Source organism: Tasmannia lanceolata, unplaced genomic scaffold (genome assembly GCF_043159265.1).
Source record: "Tasmannia lanceolata isolate RefF3 unplaced genomic scaffold, GAP_Taslan_0.1 ptg000024l, whole genome shotgun sequence".
In the NCBI taxonomy this organism is placed as follows: Eukaryota; Viridiplantae; Streptophyta; class Magnoliopsida; order Canellales; family Winteraceae; genus Tasmannia; species Tasmannia lanceolata.
The window spans coordinates 5,393,656-5,410,342 of record NW_027518701.1 but is presented as its reverse complement, the minus strand read 5'-3'; the positions used below and the strand labels follow the sequence as shown (position 1 = coordinate 5,410,342).

Genomic DNA, 16,687 nt, shown 5'->3' with positions numbered 1-16,687 from the left:
GACCATGAATCCGAGCAACTTTCCTGATGTGACCCCAAATACACATTTATTTGGGTTCAGGCGAAGTTGAAACTTTCGGATTCGCTCGAAGAACTTTCTCAAAGCAATTGTATGCTCTGGCCGAGTCTTGCCCTTGACAATCATCTCATCTACATAGACCTCGACTTCTTTATGAATCATGTCATGAAGAAGAGTTGTCGCAGCCCTCTGATAGGTGGCACCAGCATTCTTGAGATCGAATGGCATCACTCTGTAGCAATATGTCCCCCACTGAGTAATAAATGCCGTCTTCATCATATCCTCAGGCGCCATTTTGATTTGGTTGTACCTTGAGAATCCATCCATAAAGGATAAGAGTGCATGTCCAGTGGTATTGTCAACCAGGAGATCAATGCTCGGAAGCGGAAAATCATCTTTTGGACTTGCCTTGTTCAGATCTCTGTAATCGACACACATCCTAACTTTCCCGTCCTTCTTAGGCACCGGTACAATATTTGCAAGCCATTCAGGGTACTCAACTACCTCGATGAATTTCACTTCGAGCAGTTTCTTAACCTCATCATGAACTTTCAACTCCCATTCTGTTTTAAGTTTCCGGAGTTTTTGCTTCTTCGGCTTGATGCCCGGGATTAGAGGTAATTTGTGTTGGACAATGTCCTCACTCAATCCTGGCATGTCGTCGTAAGACCAAGCAAAAACCTCCTTAAACTCTTTTAGCAAGGTGATTAATTCTTCACGCTCCTCAGGAGCTCCTCAGGAGATAAAATTTTGCCAATTCGTATTTCCCGAATTAAGGATTCATCACCTATGTTTACGGTTTCAATTTCCTCTTCAAGTGGTTTAGCTCGGCGACTCTCCTCTTGTTGAATCATATGTTTGATTTCAAGGGGAGTTTCGTCGGCTTCCTCATTAGAGGGGGAGTCTTGATTGTTTTTATTAGTTACTTGATCAGGTTCAGAAGCAGAATCAGCAGAAGAGACAAGTACAGGAATATAAGCAAAAGAGTCTTTTATTTCATGGGAATCAATGATTACATCAGATGACTCGCCCACATCAGGCGTTACAGACTCTGAAATAGAATGAAAAAATGAGTCGACATCAGTATCGACATAACCAGAAATATGTACAGACGAAGAATCAATGAATACGTCCTCAGACTCGGACTCGACGCCACCAAGGACAGACTCGTCACCCACTCCAGAGGTAGACCCGACCTCTACAGTACCTGCATCAAAAGAAAAGTTAGAAATGACAGACTCTGGGACGAACTCAGAAACTGACACCAATTTTGAAATGACTGACTTTTTTGAAGGTACTGAACTATACTGAAAGAATACTTGGGGTATAACCTGTGAGGTCCAGTTATCCAGAGGTCCCTCAGCTGGGGTAATGGAACTTTTTGGGTTTATGAAGGGTGTGTCTCCTCCAATCATTGCAATGACTGGCGCCTCAACTTGGAACAAAAAGCCTAGGGGTTTTGATTCAAAACTCTCAATCCAGTCTGAGTCTTGTTTCTCTAATTCAGTTGCTTCTACAATCTGCTCAAAGAAAAAAAAATTTGGTAGTTCATCTGCGAAGAAGATTTCAAGACCTGGCAGCTTTTTCCCAGTCTCATCATACCAAGGCTCAGAAAAACCATAAAACGGACAATCAGCCCCTTCCTTTCTGAACCTGCCATTCATGACTATGCTAAACGGTCCCATTGGAAACTCTAAACCCCGGCGGCGACATGTAAGCCTTCATCTCTTGGACTTCCTTTCGGGTAGGATGATACCCTAACCCGAATAATCCATTCATAGCCTTCATTATTGGCCACTCAGTCAGGCCTTGCAGGTTTCTTCCCAGGCCAGCTCCCGGGATAAAACCAAACCGTCGCATCATCTTGGCGACACTAACATTGGTGCTTGATAGAAATATGATTTCTTCATTCATGGCTTCCTTCATAGTTATAGTAGAGACCTCTAGTGAGAATCCTGTCAAGCTGACATCCTTGGCACTTTCACCAACTGATTCGGCAGTTATCTGCCCAATTTCAGGCTCTGGAGCTCCTCGTACTGTAATCACTCTGTTATTCCGGATGAATTTCAGCTTTTGATGCAGCGTTGAAGGAATAACTCCGACCTTATGCAGCCAAGGTCGGCCCAGGAGAAGAAAGAAAGAGGTTTTGATATCGAGCACTTGAAATTTGACTTCAAAAGTCTCTCCTCCAATCTCTATTTCCGTGGCCAATATCCCGATCACATCCCTCCTAGTGCCGTCATACGCCAATATACCCTGCTCAGATGGTATGAAATCTTCTGGTCCAAACCCTAGGGTAGTGGCAGTACTTAACGGGCAAACGTTCAAAGCTGACCCATTATCTATTAGGACTTCTAGCACTCTCTTTTTGTTGCAAATTATGGTGATTCGGAGAGGGCGAACATGGTCTCTTCCTTCTGGAGGAAGGTCTTCGTCAGTAAAAGACAAATCCTGGGAAGCTCTTGTCACGGCCACTAAACTAACCAGTTCGTCAGGAGTAATCTCAACTGATACCTGGGATGAATTCAGCTCATGAAACACAACCTGTCTGTGCTTTGGCGATGCCATCAGTAAACCCCAAATTGAAACATTAGCTTGGGTTTTCTTTAACTGATTCAACAAGTTATCTTCTTCTTCATCGAGTCTCTGCTTCTGTTTCTGATTATCACCAGCTCTTGCAACTTCAGCCGGCTTCTCGACTCTGAGCTCGGCCGGTTTGAAAACTCGTCCACCACGTGTAACATGGCGGAGCTCATCACATTGATCATCCAGAAGTGATAAGTCTTCATCCTCTAGCCTTACAACATAGGGGACTTCTTTGTTGTTCTCTTCTTCATATCTGAGGACATATGAACATTCAGCAGATTCTGCAGATCCCCCAGCCCGAGCAGACAGTACATAAGGCTTCTCATTTTCTGCATCTTCATCTCCCTCTTCCCATCTTAGCACATATGGTTCTTCAGAGATTACTGCGCAGATACGGGAGTAATCCAAAATAACTTCCTCTGTAAGGATTGCATAAACATTTGGTGGAGGGGTTGCATGTGTTGGTAAAGGATTGCGAGTGACATTAGGAGCCTCAATGGCAATTTTCTTCGCCTCGATCATGTCCTGGATCTTATGCTTCAAAGCCATACATCTATCAGTCAGATGTCCAACACTCTGATGATACTCACAGTAGTAATCCATCCTCCAATACCTCGGGAGAGGATTCGGAGCCTCCCTAGGTTCTAGCAACTCAATTTTCTTATCCCTCAACGGCTTCTTCAATGCCACTGACAAGGAATATGGCAAAGGGTCAAATCGTCTTGGCTCTTTTCTCTTCGGGCGACCTTCACCAAAATTTACTCTCCGTGCTGGCGGAGCAGTATTCATATTATGAACCTCCTTAGGTGTAACCATAGGTCTTTTTTCTTCTCTTGAATCAGAAGGAATTCTTGATCTCAAACCCTTAGACAATGCATCTTCTATTTGGGTTCCCGTCTTGATGAGGTGATTGAAATCAAGAAAGTACTGGATGGCCATGTGGTGGTAATATTGCGGTGACAGGTTCTTCACCACGATTTTGATTTGCTCCTCAGACGATGAGTCATCTGCGCGGCTTTCCTTCTCCATCTGCGGATGAAGGAAGTGAAGGTTTCATTGTGGCCCTGCTTCAATGCTTTGAGATCTCTTTTGGTTACGTCGATCCCCTCCTCCATGGAGAACTGTTCGACTAACCTATTGGCGATATCCTCCAGGGTTCGGATCTCTTCTGATTTTAGGCTCAAGAATCATTTCTTGGCCACTCCGATCAAAGATCGGGGAAATAAGAGAGCAACCTGCTCCAGAGAGAGACCGTGCTGCAGTAAAAGCGGAAGCACTGACATCAGATGGCTTCTAGGACACCCTGTCCCATCATACTTATCCATGTCTGGTACTTTAAATCTAGGAGGCAATGTGACTCCTGGATATATCATGAAATCTGTCGTGTTCAGCTTCTTCGGACCTTGGAATTTGATATTCTCCATCTCCTGGGCCAGCTTGTCCAGTCTATCTGTAAATACCCTGCCCTTATCGGCTCTCTCCAGATGAGGGAGGCAATTCTCTTCTGCATACTGACCATCCTCAAAGTCATCTTCATCAACAAACACTGCCGGTCTGCTCATCATAGGAGGTGGAGGAGGCATGACTGAAGGATGCTGGGGTGCATGTTCCTTAGAAGTAGAACTCCTATCAGTTTTTAGACGGGCTATTTCTTCATTAATGGTGCCCAACTGCGCCAGAATAGCCTTCATCATCTCATTGGTGTCCAGGGCATTATGTCCATTTTCCGCCATTGGTTCAGGTATAAATTGGACGAGTGAAGGAATTTCCTGGAGATTAGAGAAAGGTAATGCAGGGGAGGTAAAAGAAATTGGTGAGGAAGAAAAACGACTCAGCCTAGAATCAGCGGACTGACGGGACCAGGTTGATTTTGAAACAAGGATTTTCTTAGGAGCAATGGCTGCTCAATCAAGAATCCTGAAATAGGAGTATAATCACTAAATTAAAACATTGATAATCGAGATAATATATTCTGGTCAAATAAGAATAAGGTAAAGCAAGAACATATTTCATTGATGATGTCCGAACGAGTTACAAAGATAATAATAAGTAAAATAAAAGATATGATGTCATAACAAATGAAAATCCGAATAAACAGCTGCTCATGACAAAAGATAGATGAAAATTCTTAATCGTCTCTTTCTTCTAGTCTGGCCCTTTTAGGCAGGCGATTTTCAATTTCCTCAATCAACCACTGATAATAACCCGGGGACACTCCAGCATGTACTCCTCCTCCAGATGTTGTTGCTCCAATTGTCCCTCTAGGAGTCCTATCTCGTATATTATGCAAAAGATCTTCAGATTTACGCACCCAATCTTCACAAATGCTTTTGGCAAGATGACAATTAGACTTTTCAAAGGGATGGACTGGTGTCGGACGATAATACTCTGTTTTAAAACCCAAACCAGGACATTCAGTCTGGAATCCTCCGTATTGACGGAAGATACGGTCTGGGAGATAGAAAGAAGTTTTCTCTAAACCAAGAAATTGAACACCCCTACTGGCTTTGGTCCTGATTATTCCCCAATGACCAAGGAAGAACCTCCAAGTAATCTGGTCGTCTTGACGGGAACTTAACCAATCAGTCCATTCCGATTTGGTAAATTTGAAAGCCTTATGTTCCCACGACTTATGCTTGGAGAAAACGATTTCATGGTGTGTCGAAGGTATGAAGATTCGAAGTTTCAAGCAGAGCCAGACATATAAAAGAACTGGAGAACCCTTGAAAGAAGTAGAAATTTTATTGGCAATATCGTCCAATCCATTAAGGGTTTCGGCGAGAATGGTTGGCACTGGATCACTTCCTCGAGAGATTTGGTCAACAAAGTCTAGAAGTGCAGGGGAAGTGTTGTCGCCTTGGTGAAAAAGGAGCCACCTGGCATAAACACAAAGAACTAGAGCATGAATGCGACTGGTTTGATGCTCCTGAGTGCACTTCCCTAAATCAAAAAATGCTTTGACCATTTGGGGAACTGACAAACCCTTATCACTTAAAAAGAAACTGACAGGGTTAGGCGATGTGGGAAATAATTTCTCGAAACTAGTATTGACTAGGGGACCTTTACAACCATAGCCCAACAAATGACACCAGTCCTCAATGATTGGACACATTTCTTGCTTGCCAAAGCGAAATACGTGAAGATCGGGTTGCCAAAATTCGACGGCTGCATTGAGGAAATTTCAATCTATTTTGATGTAGGGTAAGCTTTGGAGTGCATCAAGGTTATGACCAGCAAGGTTTTCTACATGATGATATCCTCTTTCATCATTCATCCACTTCTTCAAGTTATCATTAGACATGATGGTTCACCTGATAATCAAAGGAGATAAATAGGATAAGAATAGGGTCAACCCTAAACATTGAGTTGCAAAAGGAAAGGTATTGACAATAAATCATATACTCAAAGGATACAGGTAGGATATAAACAGGATCAAACTTTTCCATCAATGATCTCGATATGATCAAAGGGTAAAAAGATAGAAGATAAATGATAAATACGGATCAAACAGATAGTCAAAGGATGATAGACCATGGCCATAATAATGACAAAGTAGGGTCAAGGACTAGATCTAAAATCTGCATGATGGGTGGATACATGTTTGATCGACTTAGACTAGAAGCTCCTACTAAGAAGCAGGTTCTAGTCTAACAATCAAGGAATACAAGGATGGAATTTATCATCGATGAAACAAAATATAGACCATGGCCATAAGAGTGTCAACATAGAAGGCACTGACCAGGTCCAAATTTTGAGAAATGAATTGATATCAAAGGTAAACTTAGACCAGGAAACCTCACAAGATGAGTAGGTTCGAGTCTAAGGATCAAATTTTACCATCAATGGATCGAAAAATAAACCATAGCCATGAGAGTGACGAAGAAGAAGCCACAGGCTAGGTCTAAATCTGAAAACCAGATTGATATAATTGATTTGAATTAGATAGGGAAACCTCATTAAATATGAAGGTCCTAAACTAATAATCAAATAAAAAAGCATATATACATATATATACCCTAACCAGGGGCACCATCCCTAGTCTAATCTGGCGGAGTCAAAGTGGTCTTGACTCATGACAGACTGGTGAGTGTACTAGGACTGCGTCTGTAGCCACATAAAGTGAGCTACCCTAGTCTAAAAAATAGGATAAGGTCCCTAACTCTAGGCTCCACATGTGTAAGTAACACATATGTTCGTCCATAAATGCAAACAAAAGGACCATGCAATATATAGAGAGAGTAATGTCGCGAGGTCCACCTGGCCGGGTGCATAGTTACTTGTATGCTGTGACTATCGCCCAGCATAAGAACTATGTCCGTTTTACACACAAGGTGTCCAGGTGTTGAGATACTACTGGTGCGGTGGCACTAGAAGGCGGGTATAGCCCTCATGGCTCCTACTTATAGTATCTCTCCGAGAGTAACATGATAGTATATCCACAGTAGGAAAGTAACCACAAAACAGATAATATATGCAAGGGATGAAAGTGAGTGTGTGAGCCCTTGTCCACGTGAATGGAGAGCTCTACCAAGGAACTCTCGAAAGAAATGCCCCTCACTGCATGAGTGGCGATAAAAGGTGAGATACCTCTCGATTCAGGGACTAGCCCAGATTCGAGGCGTACCTTAAACAAAGAAGAGTCGCCATCCAAGGAAGTAGGCCAAGGATCCCATACTATGCTCTGTTGCAACGGATAACCAGAGATATAAAAGAAGGTTCGTGCCTGGTTACGAATTCGGAAGGTCAAAAGAGCACCTCATCCGCTCAAGTGCAAACACCTGGTCTCTTATACCATTTACTTAATAATTTTGAAGAGTTTTGGGCGAAAGTCATATGAAATAGGAACGAATATCTCCAAGAAGATGTCTATCTAATCATGCATGTCTCGGAGATGAATAATAAGCACACATAAAAGAAATGAAAGAAGTGTCACCTAATAATAGCTAGGTTATGAGTGTCATACCTAATTGGTGTCTGAGTTCTGGTGTGCAAACACATGCATGCTACAGCTAAAGGTATAGGATCTGTACAAGAAAGTAAGAAAACACATCAAAACATAAAACACAAATCAATCCTATATATGACAGGACAAGACAAATCCTAACTCTAATGCGACTTGACTCGAACCAAGATGGCCGTCCATCCCAGCTGCTCTACGTATCTCGGCCTCGGGAAGAATCAGAGTCAACGTAGTTCGATGACCTATTCTAAACTACAATGCCTAACCATCTAGAACCGCTATCCTAGACTCGACTGATTTTTAAAGCTTTTTTGTACGATTGCTTAAATTCAAGTGAATTGTAATTTTTAGGACTCTCTATATGCCCTGACTAATGCAAGTTGATTAGCCTTAAGCTAATGCAGGTGGGCCCTATATCCTATGTGTAACTAGGCTGTGCAACCTAATGAAAACCATGGGCTGACTATATGCTTCCTAGTCTAGCCATCGGTTCGACTAAGTGTCTAACCGATCGACTCGAGGCCTCCTAACTCTAGGGACACTCACACGACAGGACACAACATATCAAACAAATCAGGACAGACTCCTAACTCTAAAACACCCCAAAAATCTAGGACAGACTCCTAACTCTAGGGGAAGATCTTTTTGAAAAGGTTTTGAAGAATTTTATATTTTTTGAAGGTTTAAAAATTTTTATTTTCAAAAGATTTGGCTGGACTTGGGATATGAATCCCAAGCTGCACTAAGTACCTTGTTGAAAGAGATCAAGCCAACGTAGTTAGGAAAAGATTTTCCTAACTACCCTGAAGGACTCAAGATTTTTAAGATTTTTGATTTTTGAAATGTTTTTGTTATTTTTGAGTGTTTTTTAATCAAGGGGACAAAATTCTATCATCATAAGGGTATGACTGACTTCTGATATCCCGCAAAGGTTGGACAGCATCCTATGCTTTGCGGGGGAAAAGAACAGAGACAGAGCACTGCATGGGTTGGACAGCATCCTATACCTTGCAAAGAACTGGATAAAATCACATGATTTGATGAGAGGTTGGAAAGAATCCTAGCCTCTACGATGATAGGACTGACTCCTAAAATTGAAGGACTGACTCTCTAACTAAGGAGAGATTCCTATGCTAATGGACTGGCTCTCAGACTAGTGATTCTAAGAGGGGGTGCTAATGAGACAAGGTATGTCTCCTAGAAGAAAAGAAGATAAAGAGGGCTGTCAATGAGACTAAGCAAGTCTCCAAAAGAGAGGGGCTCCAAGTATTTTTATCATGGTCCTAGCAATGATGTAAGGAGAGGCAACTAAAAGACCGAGTTGGTCTTCTAGTGAGGGTGCAACTGCTTGTGAGACTCGGGCAGTCTCCTAATATGCGACTCACTAATGAGACAGAGCTTATCTCCAAAAGGTTTGATTTTCTGCCGAGACATAGCCTGTCTCCTAAAAGAGGGCTATAGATGAGTCTTTCATCACCCTTGCAATGAAGAACTAAAGGTTTATGGGTATCTAAAGACTGAGGATTCTTTGCCTAAATAAGAGGAAAGAAGAAGGGAGAGGATACTATCATGATCCCATAAATCCCTCTAAGGATGGGCTTGGGCTATCGCCTTCATCGCCCTTGCAATGAGAAGGGATATGATGATTAAGGGCTGTCTAAAATATTAGAAAAGTCTCTATAGAGAGAAGAAGAAAGAAGGGGTACTACCGAAACTAAGTAAGTCCCCCTAAAGATGTAGACACAAACATAAAAGATATGCTATGACCGTATATACATGCAACACTACACCCCTATTCTAACATCATTTTTTTTTATAACCAGCCATTATAGTATATAAGGAATCAATGACAACATTAAAATAATCAAATGTGAGTGCCCCTCTTAAATCATCGCTTTACACATCCCTAATGAACAATTTTAGGTTCATAGTTCACAAAGATACAAATGAACCTCAATCACAGATATCATAGACCAACATATCAAACAAAAATAAGTGTGACACTATCAAGGCAATATTAGATAAATGAGTTTAGCATTATTTTCCGCAAGCAACGACATTAGATTACAGCAAAGAAACATTGTCTGATCATTTCAAAGATAAGAGCTGTGTTATATGAGAAGTAGAAAAGACAATAAATTCTTGTTACTTTGGATGAATTCAATTTAAGAAAATGAACTGACAATTAGGAAAATTTACTTGTTCCAAACCACCATGTACTAAGCTTTCTAAATTGGTTTTGAAATAGTAGAAGTTCACAAGATGGGTGTCAAAATTAAAATAACTTGGTGCTATTTAAGACTCTTGTTCTATCACTTATGCTACTATTAAATGGTACCTAAGCTCTCTATTGAAATCTCAACAGAAGGCACATAGCATGGACTTCCCGAGTCCCACAATTGCTATTATTAACGATGCAAGGGTTGCTACTATCACAAAGGCATATGAGAGGGCTGCAACAGACCGAATTAATGTCACAACAGAGGCTGAATTGTGGATAGAATTACACCAAAACTGGGGCTGAATTAAGGACAGAATTGTGCCAAAGTTGGGGGTTGAACCATGAGCAAAAATGTACGAAAAACTGGGGGCGAATCATGTACAGAATTATACCAAAACTGGGGCTGAATCATGTATAGAATGGTACCAAAACTGAGGCTGAATTAAGGACAGAATTGTGCCAAAGTTGGGGGCTAAATCATGAGCAAAAATGTACCAAAACTGGGGCCGAATCATTTACAGAATTATACCAAAACTAGGGCTGAATCATGCATAGAATGGTATCAAAACTGAGGCTGAATTAAGGACAGAATTGTGCCAAAGTTGGGGGCTGAATCATAGGCTGACTCAAACAAGGGCTCTTATCATCAAAGGATATGTGAGGGTTACTATCATCAAAGGATGGGGGCTGCTATCATCAAAGATGCATGGGGCTGCCCATTAGGACCATTACAATTGCCCAAAAACTAATCAAGGAAACAAATACCGAACAAGGTGATTCTATTACTGGTTGCAAAATAGAGAGTATTGGATTGAATAGGCAGCCAACACTAAAGCCTTTGGTCTTTCAATATTCAAAGAATAGGTAAATGATCATGACAATTCTTATGAGCAATGCAAAGAAAATGACTACCACACCACACCACTAACCACCAATTAAAGGCATTGTATTCTACAAAATCTTTTGCCCTGTTCTATTTGTTATGGCAGTTATGTGCATTCAATACAATCCAAAAGAAATGTGGATTTAACAAGTTGAGATCATGCATTTCAATAAACATAGTTGAACAGATTGCAACATACATTAAACATTAAGTCAATTGAGTAATTTCATCTAAATATGGTTGTTTGGCATTAGGCAATGAACAGTCTAATATAAATACCCATACCAAATTATCCTGCTCTTGATATACACATAACATCACTTCTATGAATCCATCTGTCCATCTTTTTTTATTTATTAAGTCATTTATGGAAGTAATCACCTAAAGCCTGAGTTGTTCATTTCTAACATATCTCATTTAGAGTACACAATAAGATTATGACAACAAGCTCCCTCATCAAAACTACAAAGCTAATACTTTACATTTTTATAATGGAAACAAAACACTACATAATTCTTCCTTTATCTAATCCTAAGAAGTTCACAAGAAGCAATTTGATGTACCTCTTAAAACCTTAAATTACTTTTACCAATTCTACTTCAAAAATTGAAATTAACATGAGAATAGAATCCCATTCCCTCCAAATGTCAAAAGCAGGGCTCAAATACCTAAAAAAAATGTGAGCAGTATAACCTGTTTAGGCTATCTTGAGGTGTGACTATCAAAACTTTATTACCAAATCTACTAGGAGCTATTTGAATCTGAAATATGCTAATTTAGAAGGTACTCAGCTAAGTTATTGGACAATTTGCATGTTTGATTAGAATGCTTTAAATAAAAGCCAAAGTAGCAAGTTTCGTCCTTTCTTTAATTTTATGATTGCCTCAAACCTAAGAATACACTGAGTTTAAACTAAAACCACACATCAAAACCACATATAAATATAATTATGGGAACTAAAAAAAAATATGAGTACATCCTCAATGTTGAAAACAGAGCAAAAATTTCTAAACATTTTATTTTTATCCTGCCTTAAACAATTCTTGATACGCATTCAACAGTTATAAACAGGTGCTGAGCACATCATCATCAGATCAGAACACATATTCAACAAAACAAAGTGTATCTAACAAATCTCAACTCTTACTTAACAGATCCAAGCATATTCAACAAATACAAGCTTATATTCAACAATTCAAAGCATGCATTCTATATAATTTATTAAAAGATTTAACTTACCCGAGTGAGAACAACCTCTGCCTTTTCTTTTGTATGAAGTTTTTCTCCTTTCAACTTCAATTTTGAACTATTTTCTGCCTTCAATCCCCTTGTTGAATCGATCAATTCAACTAATCCTATACCCTTACTATTCCTCTCTCGATCTCTTATTCTCCTTCTTTGATTTCAACAAAATTACCAAAGCTAAGGTTTCACAACTGAAATTAGAGTTTAGGCTTGAAGGAGAAGATATTAGACTTGATAAGGATTTCTATTGATCTAAGAGACGAAGAATATGGCGATCATATCTTGAGTTTCCAAAGAAGATATGATCACAACAAAAATTAAACGAAAAATGATCAGAAAAATAGCCGGAAAAGAAAAGGAAACGACCGGATATCGGCCAGAGAAAGAAAGATCTGACCGAGGATCATCTCTAGCTAGGGTTTGTAATTAGAGAAATTAGGGAAAATACAACAATAAGAACCAAACAGTGACAAGCTAGAAGTTCTGACCAGAATTTGGACGGAATCCGGCGAGTCCAACAGAGAAGATGATCGGAAAAAGTGAAAAAAATGGTTAGGGTTTAGACTCAGATCCGTTTTCTCTCTCTAGATTTCTCAGACCTTCTCTCTCTAAAAATTTAAAAAAAAACCTGATTTTCTAAAAATAAAGCTTGAGTTTGGTATTTATAGAAAAATAATGAAATTGATATTGGCAACACCAATTGATGGGCGCGTGGATTTTGATAATGCGCGCGAAAAAAGTGATAGGCGCACATTTCAATCGTGTCCTATTCGGATTATGATCGCACCGCTCCAGGATAAATTCACCCCCCTTTCTGGTTTATACTACGGTCTTCTCTCGGCTCGTTCGCTAGGCAAACGCACTCGGATTTCGACAAAATTTTGCAGGGACCTAAACGGGACCCTAACCTAGCTTAGGGTGAAGTTTGGGGTCCTATCTCATTCATTTGATGGGGTTTTGCTCAAACTTGGAGGGTTTAGGGCACGGTCAAAATGGGGTGTCTAGAGTAAACTTTAATCTTTTCTTATATTTATGTTTTATTGAACAAAGGTTAGGGCAAATAGGCTTAAAGCAACATATAAACCCTAGCTTTCATTATATTGATCTTTGAACAAGGGTTAGATTAATTAGTGCTTAATTAGTAAATTAACTTTAATAATCCACCAATTAAGCCTAAAATTTTTAATTAACCAATTCACCCCCCCTCTTGGGTTGTCACACCTGTATTTCACCTACGTATCTCAGTGTAGGAATCAGGTCCCGTGTAGTTTAGGGCAGATGACCCTAGTTTGAAGGTAAATTATTTTTTTTCGATTGACTTATGTTTGACATTTTTCTTTCTTTTTTTCTTTTTTTCTTCCTTTTTGTTTTCTTTTTTGGAATGATTAAATTTTTTCTTTTGCAACGACCGAACTCGGTTTGACCGAGCTGCCTATGTACCCCAGTGTAGGGATCAGGTCTCGCATAGTTCAGGGCGGATGCCCCTAGTATAATGTGTTTTCAAAAGAATTTTAATTAGGCTCAAAGGGTTTGCAAACGGGTATTCTTTTTTCCACTGGGTCATGAATTTGGGATTTGTTCGGCCAAAAGATGGCCTTTTGGTGTCCAAGCATAGAACCTCTTGAGTTGATCAAGATTTCTAGGTTCTGTCAATATTTCTCCATTTAAATTACGGAGCTTGACGGCTTTTTCGGGTAAGATTTGATCCACAATGTACGGGCTTGACCAATTCGGTTTGAACTTGCCCCTTGGATCGAATATTGGTGCTCGATTCTTTTTCAGAACAAGATTGCCTTCTTCTAAATCTCTGATCTTAACCTTTTTATTGAAGGCCCAGGCTATTCTGCGCTGGTAACCCTACACATTTTAAAGTGCCATTATCTTTTCTAATCTAGGATGTTCAATTCTTTATATCTGGCGTTGGCCCATTCAGTTTATGGCAACCTTGCTTCAGTCAACACTCGGACTGAAGGTACACGGATCTCAACAGGTAAAACTGCTTCTATCCCATAAATAAGAGAATAGGGAGTTGCCCCAGTTGAAGTTCTAATCGATATTCTGTAGGACCACAAGGCGTACGGTAGCTTATTCGACCAATCCTTATAAGTTTCTCACATTTTTCTGATGATGGCTTTGACATTCTTATTTTGCAGCTTCTACCGCTCCGTTGGTCTGCGCCGATAGGGTGAGGATTTGTGATGCTTAATCTTGAACTATTGGCAAAGAGTTATTACCTCCTTCTTGAAATGAGATCAATTATCTGAAATGAGTTCATGAGGAATCCCATATCTGCATATGATATTGGTACGCATGAACTTAGCAACTGACGCGGATGTCAACGACGCGTAAGAAGCTGCCTCGACCCACTTTGTGAGGTAATCAATCGCAACGAGGATGTACTCGTGACCATTAGACGACTTAGGGGAAATCTTGCTAATAATATATATACCCCACAACGAGAATGGCTAAGGGGATGTCAGAGAGTGCAATTCAATAGGTGGCACATGGATGAGATTCGCATGTATCTGACATTTATAGCAGTTCTTAACAAATGCATGGCAATCTGTCTCTAATGTCGGCCAATAATATTCCAGGTGCAAATTTTCTTAGCCAACATCCTTCCATTCATGTGTGGACCACATAATCGTTCATGAACATCTGCAAGAATTTCCTCTGCTTGATCCTCAGTGACACATAAGAGTTGAATTCCGTCGAAAGACAGTCAATACAACTTTCGTCCTCAAATGACAAAATTAGTGGACAATATTTGCAAAGTCCGCTGTTCTTTATTCGAGGCCTCATCAGGATGCCCCTAGCCTGAGATGTAATTCTTTATATCCGTGTACCATGGTTTACCGTCGAGACACCTTGCAGCTATTTCTATAACATCAATATATGCAGGAGCCCATTGCTCCTGAACCATGATGGGTCTCATCTTCATATTGTGAGGTATGTCAATTATAGAAGCAAATGTCGCTAGGGCATCAACGAACTTATTCTTCAACCTTGGCAAATAACTGAAAGTGATGCAGCGGAATTGTTGAACAAGAACATCCAAGTATTCATGATACAACTATAATTTTTCCTCTTTAGTTTCCCATTCTCCCTGAGTTTGGCAAACGATTAATTTCGAATCTCCATATACATTAATATCTTCTACGCCTAAAGCCAATGCGGCCTCAAGCCCAACAATGCATGCCTCATATTCTGCCATGTTGTTAATGCAGTCAAATTATAACTTAACGGCAAGAGGAATATGCTCATTTCGGGGTGAAATAAGCAACGCCCCTACTCCCTGCCCTTTTTGGTTTGCTACTCCATCGAAATAGAGGGTCCAACCAGCCTCCAGATATTCATCTTCTACCATCATGATATACTCATTTGGGAACATAGGTTTGAAAGGCTGACTTTCTTCTCGGGGTGCTTCTGCCAATTGTTCAGCAATTGCTCGACTCTTTATTGATTTTTGAGTTACATGGGTGATGTCAAACTCAGACAATAATAGTAACCATCTGGCTGTCCTACCAGTCAAGGCTGATTTTTTTAAAATATATTTCAAAGGATCCATCCTTGACAGAAGCAGAACCTTATGAGATAGTAGATAATGTCTAAGTCGCTAAGTGGCCCAAACCAAGGCTAAGCAGGTTTTTTCCAAGACAGTGTATTTCTGTTTATATTCCGACATCTTCTTGCTAAGATAATATACAGCCTTCTCATGTTTGGTTTCTGGATCTTGTTACACTAACATACAACCCATGGTGGTTTTCGTTACTGATAAATAGAGCAGCAATGGATGTCCTGGTATTATAGGTGCTAACATTGGTGGTTCGGACAGACTTTGCTTTATCTTCTCAAAAGCCTGCTGACATTCCTCTGTCTGTTCTTTAGAAGCATTTTTCTTCAGGAGTTTAAATATAGGTTCACAAGTCGATGTAAGATGAGTAATGAATCGGCTAAGGAACTGTATCCTTCCTAAGAATCCTCGAATCTCTTTCTCGGTTTTGAGTGGGGGCATCTCTTGGATAGCCTTAATATTTTGAGGATCTACCTCTATGCCCCTTTGACTCATCATAAATCCTAGCAATTTACCGGATGTAACCCTGAATACACATTTGTTCGGATTTAGGCGCAGTTGGTATTTGAGTATTCTTTCGAAGAACTTCTTGAGATTAGGGATATGATCTCCCCTTTCTTTGGCCTTTACAATCATATCATCAACATAAACTTCAACCTCCCTATGTATCATGTCATGGAGCAAAGTTGTAGCTACTCTTTGGTATGTTGCTCCAACATTCTTAAGACCAAACGGCATTACTCGATAGCAATAGGTCCCCCATTGTGTAATGAACGAGGTTTTAGTCATATCATCGGGTGCCATCTTGACTTGATTATAACCAGAGAAACCATCCATGAAAGATAGTAACTCATGCCGAGCCGTATTGTCCATCAAGATATCGATGTGTAGTAGAGGAAAATCATTTTTTGGACTTGCCTTGTTCAAATCCCTGAAATCTACACACATTCTTACCTTCCCATCTTTCTTTGGAACAGGCACTATATTTGCGAGCCATTCTGGATATTCCACTACTTGTAGAAATCCAGCATTCAACTGCTTAGTAACTTCTTCTTCTATTTTCAAAACCCACTTGGGCTTCATTCGCCTTAGTTTCTACTTCTTAGGCTTAATTCCTGGTAACAAAGACAGCTTGTGCTGAACGATGTCCTCGCTCAACCCTGGCATATCTTTGTAGGACCAAGTAAAAACTTCTTTATA

General features: G+C 40.1%; 1 protein-coding gene across 1 annotated transcript; it reads right to left on the bottom strand.

The window, feature by feature from the left end:
* Positions 1–1,216: 1,216 nt before the first annotated feature.
* Positions 1,217–3,543, bottom strand: LOC143856946 (uncharacterized). Its single transcript, XM_077367226.1, has 4 exons — positions 2,179–3,543; positions 1,897–2,088; positions 1,338–1,538; positions 1,217–1,225 (listed from the first exon to the last, which is right to left on the bottom strand). Exons 1-4 carry the CDS (start codon positions 3,541–3,543, stop codon positions 1,217–1,219), a joined length of 1,767 nt encoding a protein of 588 aa, XP_077223341.1.
* Between the last annotated feature and the right edge of the window lie 13,144 nt (positions 3,544–16,687).